Source organism: Marmota monax, unplaced genomic scaffold (assembly GCF_021218885.2).
Source record: "Marmota monax isolate L192 unplaced genomic scaffold, Marmota_monax_Labrador192_F-V1.1 WCK01_AAM20220418_F8-fsc00040, whole genome shotgun sequence".
Classification (NCBI taxonomy): domain Eukaryota; kingdom Metazoa; phylum Chordata; class Mammalia; order Rodentia; family Sciuridae; genus Marmota; species Marmota monax.
This window is the reverse complement of record NW_026692782.1, coordinates 7,462,711-7,476,475: the sequence shown is the minus strand read 5'-3', so window position 1 is coordinate 7,476,475 and position 13,765 is coordinate 7,462,711. Positions and strand designations below refer to the sequence as shown.

At 38.3% G+C, this 13,765-nt stretch overlaps 1 protein-coding gene across 17 annotated transcripts in view; it reads right to left on the bottom strand.

The window, feature by feature from the left end:
* Marchf1 (membrane associated ring-CH-type finger 1) overlaps positions 1 to 13,765 on the bottom strand; it is a 756,948-nt gene that overhangs the window by 5,150 nt on the left and 738,033 nt on the right. For all 17 annotated transcript variants that reach the window (XM_058580391.1, XM_058580385.1, XM_058580387.1 and 14 more), the window contains one exon: positions 12,345 to 12,492. In XM_058580391.1, the coding sequence (XP_058436374.1) occupies positions 12,345 to 12,492 (148 nt within the window). The remainder of the gene's footprint in view (positions 1 to 12,344; positions 12,493 to 13,765) is intronic.

Genomic DNA, 13,765 nt, shown 5'->3' with positions numbered 1-13,765 from the left:
TTTCTTCTAACTTCCCATAGCATTACTAGATACAAACTTTCTTTCACAAAGAAAGTTTTTACAACAGTGAGTATATGGCCACACCAGGATGGTGTGGGGGACATATTTGCTATAATGAAAAATAGTCAAGTGAAAGTGTGGCTCTGTAGAGAAGGACAGTAAAAGTAGATAGAAACCACAGCAAGTCTATGGTTCTATGTTTTTATAAAAGTGAATGAGATTTCTACCTTTTGTTAATAGTGACATTCGCTTTATGCTTCTGAAAGCAAAATGGACAGTACCTCTTTTCTATCACAACGAAGCACTTTATATCCTAAGACTATCTAGAAGTAACAGGGTGTCCTGCCAATTCCTGGCCCCAAATATGAAATATGGAACATTTGTATGCCCAGACTCCACAGCAAAGACAATGTTATTCTTGATGTTTACATAGTTAATATTGCAAGTATTGTCAAACTCTTACAGACATGATAATCATGTGATAAGATTTTAGTTTTCCATTGTGAAAAAAGCTAATGCAAACTTAATAATCATAGTAACTTTTTCATATTTTTAAATTCTTACTTTTTCTATTTTTCCATATTTTCTTTTAAATACCTGTTGTGTTTGTCATTTGGCAAAATAGTCTTTCTGAAGTCTGGACTCATTTCAACCTTTCCAACATTTTTTTTTCTTAAAATGTTTGCCTCTAACTCTTTTGGAAGAGAATTGGAAATTTTGGAAGAAATGCTCTCCGAAATTAAAAGTTCTGTACTGACATAAAAAACCTCTCACTATTGTTGATGTTTTATTCATTTGTGGCTCTGTTTAGCACTGTTGACCTAAAATGAATTTTTATGCTTCTTTCAGTATCAAATCTGAAACTTAATTTTGCAGTGGGTCAAATATATTCAAAAGAATTTATTCGAACCTTCATGGCTAGCAAAGATAAATGTTTTCTCTAACTTCTGATTTGCAAGGACTTCCTTTTGATTTAACCAACTCATGGTGTCAGCATCCTGAACATATCCTTGATCCCAGTGGAAATAACACTTCAAAATATCATTTGTCAAAGCTCACACAAGTAGAAAATGGGTAATAATAAGTCTATATCAAAGAAATCAAAATCAACAATTGGTAACCTTTCAAAGCAGAAAGAACTAGACCCAGATAGTTTTATTAATGTATTCCTCCAAACATTTTTCTACAAATCTAACCTTATTCTAAAATAGTTTGTTATAAAAAGAATGTATATCACTAGGGTTAGTTCCATGAATTCAAGCCTGTCTAGGACAGACTAAAATCTCATAGTGAGATGACTTTGTCACCATTTAAGTATTTGGAAGTTGTAATGTATGTGTATTTATAGAAACTATCTCACCCAAACACTTCATATCTTGAAACTATGCCCAATTTTGTTCCTAAAATTTGCTGTGATCAAATATCTCTGTTTTATACTTGTGTTCAGAAGCCTGATTTCTGTCACCCGAAGCCTTTTTTTTAGTAAACTTTACCTAAAATCCTATCTGTGTAGCTATTTCCCAAACATCCCATTTTCTAACACAGATCCATGCTTTATCATATGCTCTTCCGTCTGTCCTCTTTACAGTAAACTACTAATTCTTCAGAACCCACCCCAGGGAGAGAAGAGTGTAGTCTCTTTCATGAGACTGGCAAACATAAATTCATGTCCTAATTAGTGGCAACACTATCCTCCTAATTGCTGTCATAGCTTAATGGTCCCTAACACCCCAGTCTAGGTCAGCCTCTGAAGTTGGCACACAAAGCAAAATCTCTTTGCCATTGAGGCTCAGGAGAAGCAAACACATTCTCAAAATGTTGCAAATTGTTTGTATAGAAACTTTCCGAATGTTAACTGGTTAAATTTACTTTAGAGTAAAATGGAATTATTCTGAATATAAAATTAGGACAGACACTGGAGTTTTCATGTCTTTCCCTACTTGAGTCAGAATCTTGGAAAACTAATTAAGGTATAATGGCAGTCAACTTTTTAAAGGAACAGAGATCAATTATCAATGCATTTACTTAATAGAAGATGCTATTTTTAGAAAACAAATTGGCAAGAAAAAAACAAAACCCAAAAAACAAAAAAAACAGAACTTTTGATTTTAGAAACTCCAGAGTACAAAAATGGACTATCTCAGACATTTGGCAGTATTTTGTTGGTCACATACTGTTTCCATTGTCCCACAGCTAATCTTTGATTTTAAGGATAGTGATTTTCACAGTGGAGGTCTGCTACCTGGGTTTTATTTCTATAAGCTGATGTATTTGCTATCACGTGTGTTGAGTGACAGCACTGGTCTTATCTAAGTGATAATAATGATACTGTATCATGTGTTCTAATGCCCTCCAGAAACCTTTTCATTGAGGGATGGAAAAACAGAAGAAATTTTAAAAATTGGGGTATACAAATGTTTTGTATTTATTCATGAATTTCCCAATGTGCTTATTACAGACTTCTTGAATTGTGCCCTATCTGGTAGCATCAGTCCCTCATCTAAAGATTTCACTCCACTTTTCATAATGGACCACATAATCTGTACTTGAAACATATTCCTACATTTGTTTATTTATTTTTGTAGCAATTGCTTATTGTTGTACATTTCAAGAGGTCAACTTCTTTATGAAATACAAAATTGTTTAGGTTAAAAAATAGATATTGCTCAATTCTTGATTTTTTTATTTTTAGTATTCCAGCAAAAAAAAAAAATGAACTAAAAATGCAAAGTTCAAGACCTTTAGAGTCCGTCTATTTCAATTCTCCCATCTTCCTTTTTCTGCTATTTAATACTAATATGGAGACCAAGACCCAATGATCTTGATCTAGTAACCTATGATAGTATTGAAATTTGGTTTGCATATTACATAGAAATAGCAATTAACTTGCTATTTTTATTTAAAATATTTTAAGTCAAAGCCTTTATAAATGATTTTAGGAGAAATTCTGACAAATAAGCATATGGGATAATTTTAATATTCACAAATACATGGTAGCACACATTTAGGGATGGCTGGATCTGAGGGCTGTTCTTACTGAATGCTAAGGAATACAATGGTATCAAAATGTAGTTAAAAATAAAAAGAGTTGAATTCCTCTCTATGTAGAGTCCTTGTGTTTGGAGTGCAGAAGGGATTTTTTAGCTCCTTTCTTAGTTCTCTCCATCTGCATGAGAGGAACCATCATCTGGCATGCCACCTCAGTGTCAACTATAAGTTTTCAACCATGGCTAGTTTTGTCCCCTAGGGGACATATGGGAATGTCAAGAGACATTGCTTACTGTCATACCTGGAGTTGGGTTGGGGTGCTACTGATCCTTAGTAAATAGAAGCCACAGACTGAATGTCCCACAATGCATACATAATACAGCCACCCTCCGTCCCTGCCCCCACCAACAAATATTCAGTCCAAAATGTCAGTAGTGCTCAGGGTGAAAATCCCTGTGGTGAAAAAGACAATCACTGAAGATTCTTATTAGGTAATTTGCAGGGAGGATTCAGTACACAAGTAAAACATCTTGGAGTTCTCCAAATTTAGGACTTTTGCTATAAGCTATTATTTTAAGCAGTAGTTTCTGTGTTTAGAAAGCTTTTAGCCACAGACTGGAGATGAAGTGTGCTTTATCTCCCATTTTTTAGGGAAATCCCCATGGATTACATCCAACTTTCCCTTCTGTTTGCTAAATCAAACTACCAGCTGTTCCTCATAAAAGCCTGGAGATTTTCCACTCCTGAGCTTTTCTCCATGATATTTCTTTTCTTTGGATTTTGCTTCCCAACTTCTGCATGTCTCCTGCCCCACAACCCAACTCAGAAGTAATTCCTAGCTGAAAATGAACTTTCCCAGTGTCCCAGTTCCAAGTTATTTCTCTGCTTGTGGAATGAGTCCACTTTCTCTTGCAACTGTTTTAACCTCGATATCCTATAATCTTGACAAATACAGAATTTGTCAGGTTGGTCTTTGTTTTCCATAGTGCCTTGCTCAGTAGATATTTTAGAGATGAATGAAGATTTTACAGCTTCTCTTCTCAGTGAATCTCTGCTTTTGTTGGTAGACAATCTCAAGAACTCTCCTCATGCCCCTCCTCTCCTTCTGGAACTAGTGACCCAAATCCATAATTTACCAGTAGGTCTGAGCCAGGAGTAATCAGCTGTCATTTTTTCTGCCTGTACTGGGAAATTTTGTGTGATTCCTCCCCTTTCTTTTACAAAGTAGCTATGAATCAGTCTCCTCTGCCCAACACATCCTTCCTTAATCAAAGCTCACACTAAACCCCTGGGCTGAATTTAGAGTGGTGAGCATCTCCCAACCCACATACAAAAACAATTCGGGTGCAAATGATCATCTTTTAAAGAGATAATGTGTTGTTTCTTTTTGTCTTTGATGAAGTAGGCGAGATTTTTGTTTTCTATGAAAGAAACTTCTCAGGAGCACAAGGATTCATTTCTATTCCTGCTTTTGAGACTGGAATTCTGTGGGAGTTTCTGGAGGTTTGGGAATAAACTCTCTTTGCATCTCTATCTTCCCAGGCCTTAATGGGAAACACTAATGGGACAGAAATTGGAGGAGCAAATATTTTGTCTACCATTATTTTCCAAAGAAATAAGAATCTTCTCTTATAATAAATTTAATTGGTTCATTTGCATTCCATATCATCATGCTAACTCTTCAAAAAACAGCAATACATTCTTAGTCTCAATATGATTATTAAAATAGATTCCTCCAGGTTTCCTTGGAACAATTGGCTATATGTGATGTGGTACTTGAGGGCTGCAACATTTTAACACACCATCCCAAAGCAATCAACATGCTAATAGGTTTTCCAAGAAAGGCTTGAGATGGTCTGCACATTTACCCTTCGATATGATGTTGCAGACTTCACAAATTAGAGGGATCAAAATGCTACATTATTTCTTCTGAAAGCATAGAGCTGCCAGAATGACAGAAATCAGTCCACGGTTTTTAAGGAAATGTTTATTTAAAGAGCAAAGTAAAAGCACTGTGGACAAAGAAAAACAGATGGACATCACAGCTTGTTCTAGACTCTTTTTGAGTCTGATTCTGGGCAAGATTTTTCTTACCCAGTGGGAGAACCTGGAGTGTCCAAGATTTTGAAAGAAAAGGTAAAAGTGGTTGAGTTGAGAAAGTAAAAGTTAGAAATTATTTTTTTCACAGAAGAAAAACCCTACATTTACCTTATCCTATTCTTTATTGGTGTTGGATCAGGAGACATGGATGGTGCTATTGATTTCTCCTTCAGGAACCTGAGACTGAAGCATCATCTATAAACAGGACCACTCCAACCAAGGGGCTATTTATAGTACTGTCTTTTCAACATCACTACCAGAAAACCCCTCCTTTTTCTTTCCCTTTTTTTAATACTGGGGTTGAACCCAGGGGTGTTCTACCACTAAGCTACATTTCCAGCCCTTTTGTATTTTTTATTTTGCCGCAGGGTCTCATTAGGTTGCTGAAACTGGTCTTCAGTTTGTGATCCCCCTGTCTCAACCTCCCCAGCCAATGGGAATACAGGTGTGCTCCGTCACGCCTGGCTGGCTAAACCTCCTCCTTTTCAGCTAAGATATACCCCAATCCCAAAATGATTCAGACTTTTCTTCAGTTTCTTTGCAGGTCACATCTTAATAGGATTTCCCATAGTGTGGTTAATGACTTTTTAAAGATTTTTTTGTTGTTGTTGGAAAAATCCATACTTACTCCTGAAAGGTATGGATTTTTATTCCTAAAAATCAGCTATTTAGTGGTTATGCTTTTATCTACCCTAACTCAGGTAACTATTTCCTTAAGGTATCAGTTTCTTCATCCTTGGTAGCTTGTTGCAATAACAGTTCCCAATTGGCACAGGCCTCCCTGTACCTTGGGTATGCAGTCCCATATTGACTCTGGGCTTTGTCATGTGACTTGCCTTGGCCTATAGGATGGTAGCAAACAAGATAAAATCAGAAACTTTAAAAGGTTTTGCTCTCCTGCTGCCTTTTTAAACATTGCAACTGCCCTGTGAAGAAGGCAGGGCCATCACACTAGAGATAACTAACACACACGCACACACACACACACACACACAGAGCTTAGTTGTACCTGTCATAGCCCCGTCAATAGCATTTCCACTAGCAGATGTGTAAAGGGGCTTGTCCTTGCCTCTGTAGCTGCTGGCTGATACCTCAGCTCTCTGCAAACTCTAAATACCTAAATGACTTGCAAAATTGGGAGTGAAGTAAATACTTGAAGTTTTAAGTCACTAAATTTCAGATTTTCATTTATTTATTCTTTTTTTTTTTCTTTTACAGCAAATACCAACTGATAAATCATTTTAAAGTGGAGGTAAACATGGTATCTACTCCTATGGTTTTTAGTGGGTCTTAAATGAGTTATTAGGGCCTGTCACCTCCAAACAGCTACATAAATGTGAATAGTTATTATTGCCTTTTTCTGGGTGATTTAAATGCTACAGGTTTTGGCTGACTGAGCTGTAGATTTAAGAGCCGACTACTAAGATCTTTCCAACTTTGCTGGAATGTTTGACCTCTGTGTGTTCCCCTTGACTGCAAGTAATGAAAACCTACAGAATCTAAGAGGGAGAAGTCCAGTTAGCTACTACGCAGGCTGCTAGCACTTAGTGACTTCTAGATGTCCTCATCATGTGACCCTGGGCATCCTTTCCAGTTGCAATTCTGTTCCTCAGGAGAATACTTCAGAAATCTCACTAAAAATAAACTAAAATATCTTTAGATACGTATGGAGTGTATAGTTCCATTGTTATCTGTTAGGCAATATTTATGCCAAGCTTTCAGCCAAATGACAGTGGCTTGGGAACTGAGGTGTATCTGAGGGCCCCTTTCAGATTCATTTATTTTGCAGCAATATTGTTTCTTGGAAAATATATTTCCCTTCGTGATAATATTGTGTCCCCATCCTCTCCACCGGAGGCACAAAGGCTAGACACCGTAATAACTACTCTTTTGATTTCCCTTAAACTCCAATTGGGTAAGCAATTTATAGTATAGATGGAGACAGCATGAATTTCTTATTTTTTCATCTTAACCTCGGGGGTCTTTAAGATCTCTCCTAGCATTTAAATTTGATTTCTCAGTTTCCTGCTTATCTTACGTAGCAGAGCATGGGACTGGAGACACCTGGAGTGTGTCTAAAAGCCTTTTTAAATCACCAAACAGCAGAAGAGAAGCTGCCTCATTTAACAGCTTCAGGGACAGTGCATATTTAGAAAACATATATCTCACTGGAAGTTGGAATATCTTTGACCGAGTGCTTAGGTTATGCAAAAGGTGTTACACAAAATGTGTTTGTATAAGGAAGTGTGTGTGTGTGAGTTGATTTTCTCCTGGTTGCTTTTCTCCAGTTGGAGAAATTATTGAATAAAAACAACTCTGTTTCACATATCTTTTCCTTAATTTGTTTCAATATATGAATAAACATATATGATAAATATGCATTATTTATGGATACACATTTCAGTTTACCTGATGCAAAGTAAAGTGCATGATTTCTGAAAAAAAGTCATATAAAGAAACTTTAGAAGGCACAAAATCTAACTTGCTTAGTTTCATAGAAGAGGAAACTGTACTTCAGAGAGATTAATGATTATTTTGTTCAAGATAGCTAGTCATTGACTAGGACAGAACCAGAAGTCTCGTCTTCAGATAATTATCCCAAGACAGTGATTGTTATATTTGGGTTGTTCTTATCTGCTAGAGTCCGCCACAGCTAGAAAAAAAAATGTTTGAATCTCTACTAATACCAAGTGCTCTGAGAATGAGGTGGAGCCCCTGCCCTAGAGTTGCTTAGAGGCTCACAAGTGAGTCAGCCATGAAAATAAAAATAAAAGTTATGTGACTATAAACCTTGTGGTATATATTTTTAAATAAATCTGGGATAACTTTAAGATCTGCACCTACAGTCTCCTTGACATAGGTTGAGCATCCCACATCTAAAAATCCAAAATCTAAAATGCTACAAAATCCAAAACTTTCTGAGAACTAACACAATGTCACTGTGGACAGTTCCACCCCAGGAAATGGGCTGCAGCTGAAGCACAGGCCCACTAAACATACTGTACAAAATTGGGTGTCTAAGGTATAAAAAACACAAACGTATTTCATGTTTACACTTGGGTCCGATCCACAAGTACCTTTTGTGTATATGAAACTCTTCTGAAATTTGAAAATACCCAAATGGATAGTATAAATTGTTGCTTTTTTTTTTTTTTGGTCCGTGTTTTGTGTTTCATTTTTAACAAATAAATAATGTATGAGAAATTCTTCTAGAACCTGTAAAGAGAAGGCAGGAATAACAATTGTTGCCCCAATTAGAGTTAGTAACAAAGGTGATTTAGAGTGTTAAAATTTTCAAGTTCCATATGTTTCATTTATTTTACTTTATTTTCTGTCATCACAGGAGAATGAAAGAGTGGAGTGAGAGAGCCATCTGGGGCATCATGCATTTTAATCTAAAAGAATAACCCTTCTCAAACATATGGACAATATTTTTTTCTCCCAGTATTGTCATTACAGCTCAAAAAATTTTGCTGTTTTATATTCAACCTCAATGTTCGTTGAAAAGGACAATTTGTTCCTCTCCAATTATTTCTGAAGGTTTTTCAAGATAGATTTGAAATATGTTGACCTTTAAATTATGTGTTGATTTTTTTTTCTAATAACTTTAAGAGTAAATTCAGGATCAACACAGTCCCAATGCCAGGGAAAGATGAACGTAACAATGATTCAGACAGATGCCCATACTCCACTTAAATGTGTGCATGGGTAAGTAAGGTTTCAAACAATTTGAACGTAAATCTAGAGGGTACTCTTTACACAGGTCACTGTGGCTTTCATATGTGGCCTGGGAACTGTCCCACTGGTATGTGACTCTGTAGAGACAGCCATGCGCACCATTTCTTGATAAACACCTGGCTACCTAATTCATAAGCTTTAAACACTGAAGATAAAAAGGATGTCATTTTTAGTTGCCTTTAAGAAACTGAAAGATCTATAAATTATATATAATGTATAATACAGTGTGTCTGCCCTAAGGGACAGTCCAGTGTGAGACAGTGGTCTGAGATCCAGCAACCACTCAAAATTGAAAAGAAAATATCCAAAGAAAATTCTAAAAGGAAAGTAAAAGGGGGAAAATCTCAGGTACAAGGAATTCATACCTCATCCTTCCTTCTATGACATTGACTGGACGGGACCAACTGCCACCTCCCAGAGGCAATGAGCATGAGATATGTGGTGACAGGGACAAATATATCCCCACCTGTCTGAGCAGGTGAGGGGACTCAGATAGTTAAGTGCATTAACATGGTAAATCACATGGTGGGACAGATTCTCAACATAGCTGTGTGACAGGAATCAGGGATGATTAGACTGAATCTGTGGGGATAAACCACAGGCTTTGTGGTAATGTGGAAAATCCACAGGTAATTCCAGTGTGCAAGGAAGACGGAGAGCCAGGGTGGGGCCAAGTGAGGGGTGGTCCTGGAAGTATATGGCAGGGCAGTGGCTCTCAGACATCGGAATAACCTGTAGACTTTTAAAGTACAATTTACCTAATTGCATCCTGGGATTCCTGATACAGTGGTCTACCAGAGTGAGAGGTTAGTTAGACTCTTTATTCACGTGTGTGTGTGTGTGTGTGTGTGTGTATCTCCAAGGGATGTTGACGCTTCTGTACCTGCGACACATTCTGAGAACCACCGTATTGGGAATAATTATCCTAGTTTGTAGAGTTGAACCAGGTTTCCCACAGAGACTGGTATTTACCTGCCAAGGCTGAGTCTGGGTTAGGGAGGTATTTGAGTCTTAACTGTGTGTGTGGTGGCAGTGGACAAGGGAAGCTGGGAGGGAATGTTTTTCACAGAGGGCAAAGCTTAGCAAGGGTCTGCAAGTAGATTTGAGGAGCAGAACAGATGTTCACTCTCACTGGTGACACCTGAGTCCTGGGGGCAGCAGAGTCCCATAAGTAGTTTGGGTTATATATTAAGAGTTTTGGCTAAATGGGGAGAGGACTTGATTTGATCTGTGGTTTTGTAAATTTGCTGTGATTATATAACCAAGCATGAGTTGAAGATGGACAAAATTGGAGAAAGTCTAGGTAAGAAGTTTTTGCACATGGCTGGTGTCAATAAAGAAGGAGATGAGTGGACAGATTCTAGGGTCATAAGAGGGATTTGATGATTGATGTAAAGGAGAGGAGGACAGATCAGGAATGAAAGACTGAGATGTAGATTTGGCTGCTGGGTATAGTCTTGCCTCTCCCACGGTGTAGGGGTGAGGTGTGGGGTGGACCATGAGTTTGGACACGGTGAGGTTGGGGTACCTCTAAGACCTTCAAACAGAGGTGTTCAGGAGGCAGGAGGATGCGTGGGTTGGGGTGCATTATGAGGCTATCAGCATAGAAATGGCAGCTAAGGATGTAAGAATAACCAGGGGACGGGAGGATGAGCAGGGAGACAGAAATGTGGCAGGGCAATAGGTCTCTTGGGGACTGGAGAGGTCTGTTGGCTGAAGTTGAGATAAACTGAAGCTGAGCTGAAGTTGTAGGATGAATGGTCACATCTCACATGCCTTAGAAATACAGCTAAAATAAACCGGAGGGGTTTCTTTTGGGTGGGTTACGGGGGTCTAAGCGGTTATGAAACGAACTGCTGCTTGTCAATTCTAGCCTTTTGCCTTACGTCTCTCACCTATGGCCTAAGGAGAAGAGCCTGCTGTCTACTGTGACCAGGCCAAGGCAGGGGCACAGGGGTGAGGCCACATCAACTTAGGGAAAATGCATGGCTCTCCTACACTGAGCTCCAAATTAGCCACAAAGGGTCTCTACATCAGGTCTGCCTGGGGTTGCTAGAACGCAGGAGTCCTAAGGTAGTACACTGGACGAAATTAGATGGGGATGTGTCTGCTTTCCCATCCACTTGGGACTACCTGACTGCAATGTTTATGGCACACTTTCTGTAATTTGGCATGGGCCAGTACCTATGGCTAGAGGGAAGGGGTTAAGGAAAAAAAAATAAGAAGAAGAAAGAAAAAAAGAAAGAAAGGTCTTATCCTCAGGGAATTTATTTAATCGTGTGAATATGACATTTGAAAATCAATAATCTCTGCAACAATGTATAATGTAGTTGCAAACAAAGTAGTTTGATATAAATGATACAGTATATAAATGAGTTAATCCTGAACAAACAAACCAAAACCAGAGGCTCTAGCCTGCCCGATTTTCTGGCCTTTACATTTGCTTTAGCAGCGTTTGCACTCTTTTGGGAAAGGACAGTATAGTAGGATCTGTAGCTCTGTCCCTGGCTCTTGCTCCTCCCCTTTCCCTTGAAATACATAAAGCGCATCCACAGTGCATGTTGTGGATCCTTACAGTCTGCAGGCGGTGGACCCCGTCTGCACGAATAAATACAAGGGAACAGGATAGGCAGGCCCTTCTCTTTTAAAATTCTTTTCTTTCTTTGTTCTCTCACTGTATCCTACCTTCTTCTTTCTTTAATTTTCCTATTTTGGGGGGTAGCATATAAATATTTTTCATAACTCTTATAAACTCAAAATATACCATCTGAATAATTTCTCCTTTCAAATTCACAAGGAGAAATTGTTTAAATGGTATTGGGACTTGGGGCATGGGAGTATTTTTCCCTGTTTCACCAGCCACGATTTAGGCATGTACTGCAGCCACCACCCAGTGAGAGAGAGGACAGGCTGTCTTCAGAAGTGAATGCAAATGATATTTTACAGCCACGGTGTTTCCCATTTTTGCTTCTGTTGCAAATGATCTATCCAATTTAAATGTAAAAATACATTTTGAAACATCTGTTTTTGTAGTCTTGACACCAATCTTCACAATCGCATTGGGCATAATTAAAATTTTAAACCATGGTGCTAATCCATGCTATCACATTATGTAGTACTAAGAAGCTATAACATGTTCTCTACTGGAATGTCATCTTATTCATTCATAAAAAGAAGCCATGAGTAGGGTGGACTGAATACAGTTTAAAATCCTTCCATTTTTAGTACTTTCCGCCTTTTCCTATCGGGAAGAAGCTGATCCTTTTTCTACTCCTGGAAAACCTGAAGTGGCAAATGCCGCCTGTGAGTTTCTCCCTGCTAAGTTTTATATGAACTTGATACATCTCCTCTCACCTTAGCACCCTCTGTAGTTAGTGCCTTCTAGTCAGAGTTAATCTAGGGAGTCACAGCTGCCATCACTGGCTTTATTTGTGCGTCAGCACAGCTAAACCCTTCCCTGCCCACCTCTGGGTACAGTCATTAGGATCCAGGAGAGGAGAGAAAAGACCCGCTCTTACCATTGTCATTGCCTTGCTTGATTTCCTCCGCGGTCCTGTCTATCAACACATACAAAGACCAAACCACACAGGTGATGGCGATGACATGGAATGTGACAGAGCAGAATATTTTTCTCCTTTCACTTGTGGTCATCTGTAGTTTTTCCCACTGCAATTAGAAACAAATTACACAAAACTGAGTTTATAACTAGAAAATTAGGCTTTGATTTTTATTTCCCAGACATTGGTCACAAATGGAAGGAAAACATATTTTTGCAATTTAAGATTACACTATACTATTCAAATAAGTCACCATGTTTGGAGAACCATGAAATCATAATAGGTTAAAGATATAAAAAAAAAATAGAAAGATGTTGGATGCCATTGCGCACGCCTATACTTCTAGCTATTTTGAAGGCTGAGGCCAGAGGATCACAATTTCAAGGCCAGACTCAGAAACTTAGTGAGACCCTGTCTCACAATTTTTAAAAAGGGCTGGTGATGTAACTCAGTGGTAGGATGGCCCTTGGTTTGTATCTCTGGTACTGCAAAAATAAAAATTAATTAATTAATTAATACAAACAAAAATAATTTCCCATTTTCCAAGTGAATTAAATCATTTTTGTTTTGCTAGTCTGTGTTGCATTCTACAACACGAATGATATACTTTTAATATTGTACACGTTTTAGAAAACATTTCCTTTTAGGTTTCGGCCTATCACCTCTTTGTGGTACTAGATTACAAGTAGTGATAGGTAACATTGTCTTCTTATTATGACATGACCTTACATAGTGTTTCATTCTTTTTCTCAGGGGTATAGGGTATTGGGGATTGAACTCAGGGGTACTCAACCACTGAGCCACATCCGTAGTCCTATTTTTTTAAAAAAAATTTTATTTAGAGACAGGGTTCTCACTGAGTTGCTTAGCACCTGGCTTTTGCTAAGGCTGGCTTTGAACTAGCGATCCTTCTGCCTCAGCCTCCCGAGTCCCTGGGACTACAGGCATGTGCCACGGTTCCTGGCTAGTATTGCATTCTTGAATGTGTGAATTTAATGGGTATTTGAATGGCTGATTAATAGTTGCAAGGGAGAGTCAACATTTTCTGTTCACAACTCTTCTAGAAAAACAAAATTTTAACATCCAGGCCATAGAAGACAATCTACCAAAGCCCTTTTCAAAGTGGCCTTGATTTATTGATGCCAGAAGAGTTGTAAATTCTGGGACAATCATTGTCCTTTAATCACACTCCTCGAAAGTTGAGGGGTGCTCTCTAAGGCTGGGAGGCTACAGGTTGGTAGAAGAAGTGAAGCTTGTGTGAGGATAGGTTTCCCATAGTGGGAAAAGTAGCCTCTCAAGATAAACTTGGATGTTTGACATGCATAGCGTCACTTCATTTCCATGTTAGGAATCATGCTTTATTTTGCCTTACTGTATTCCCA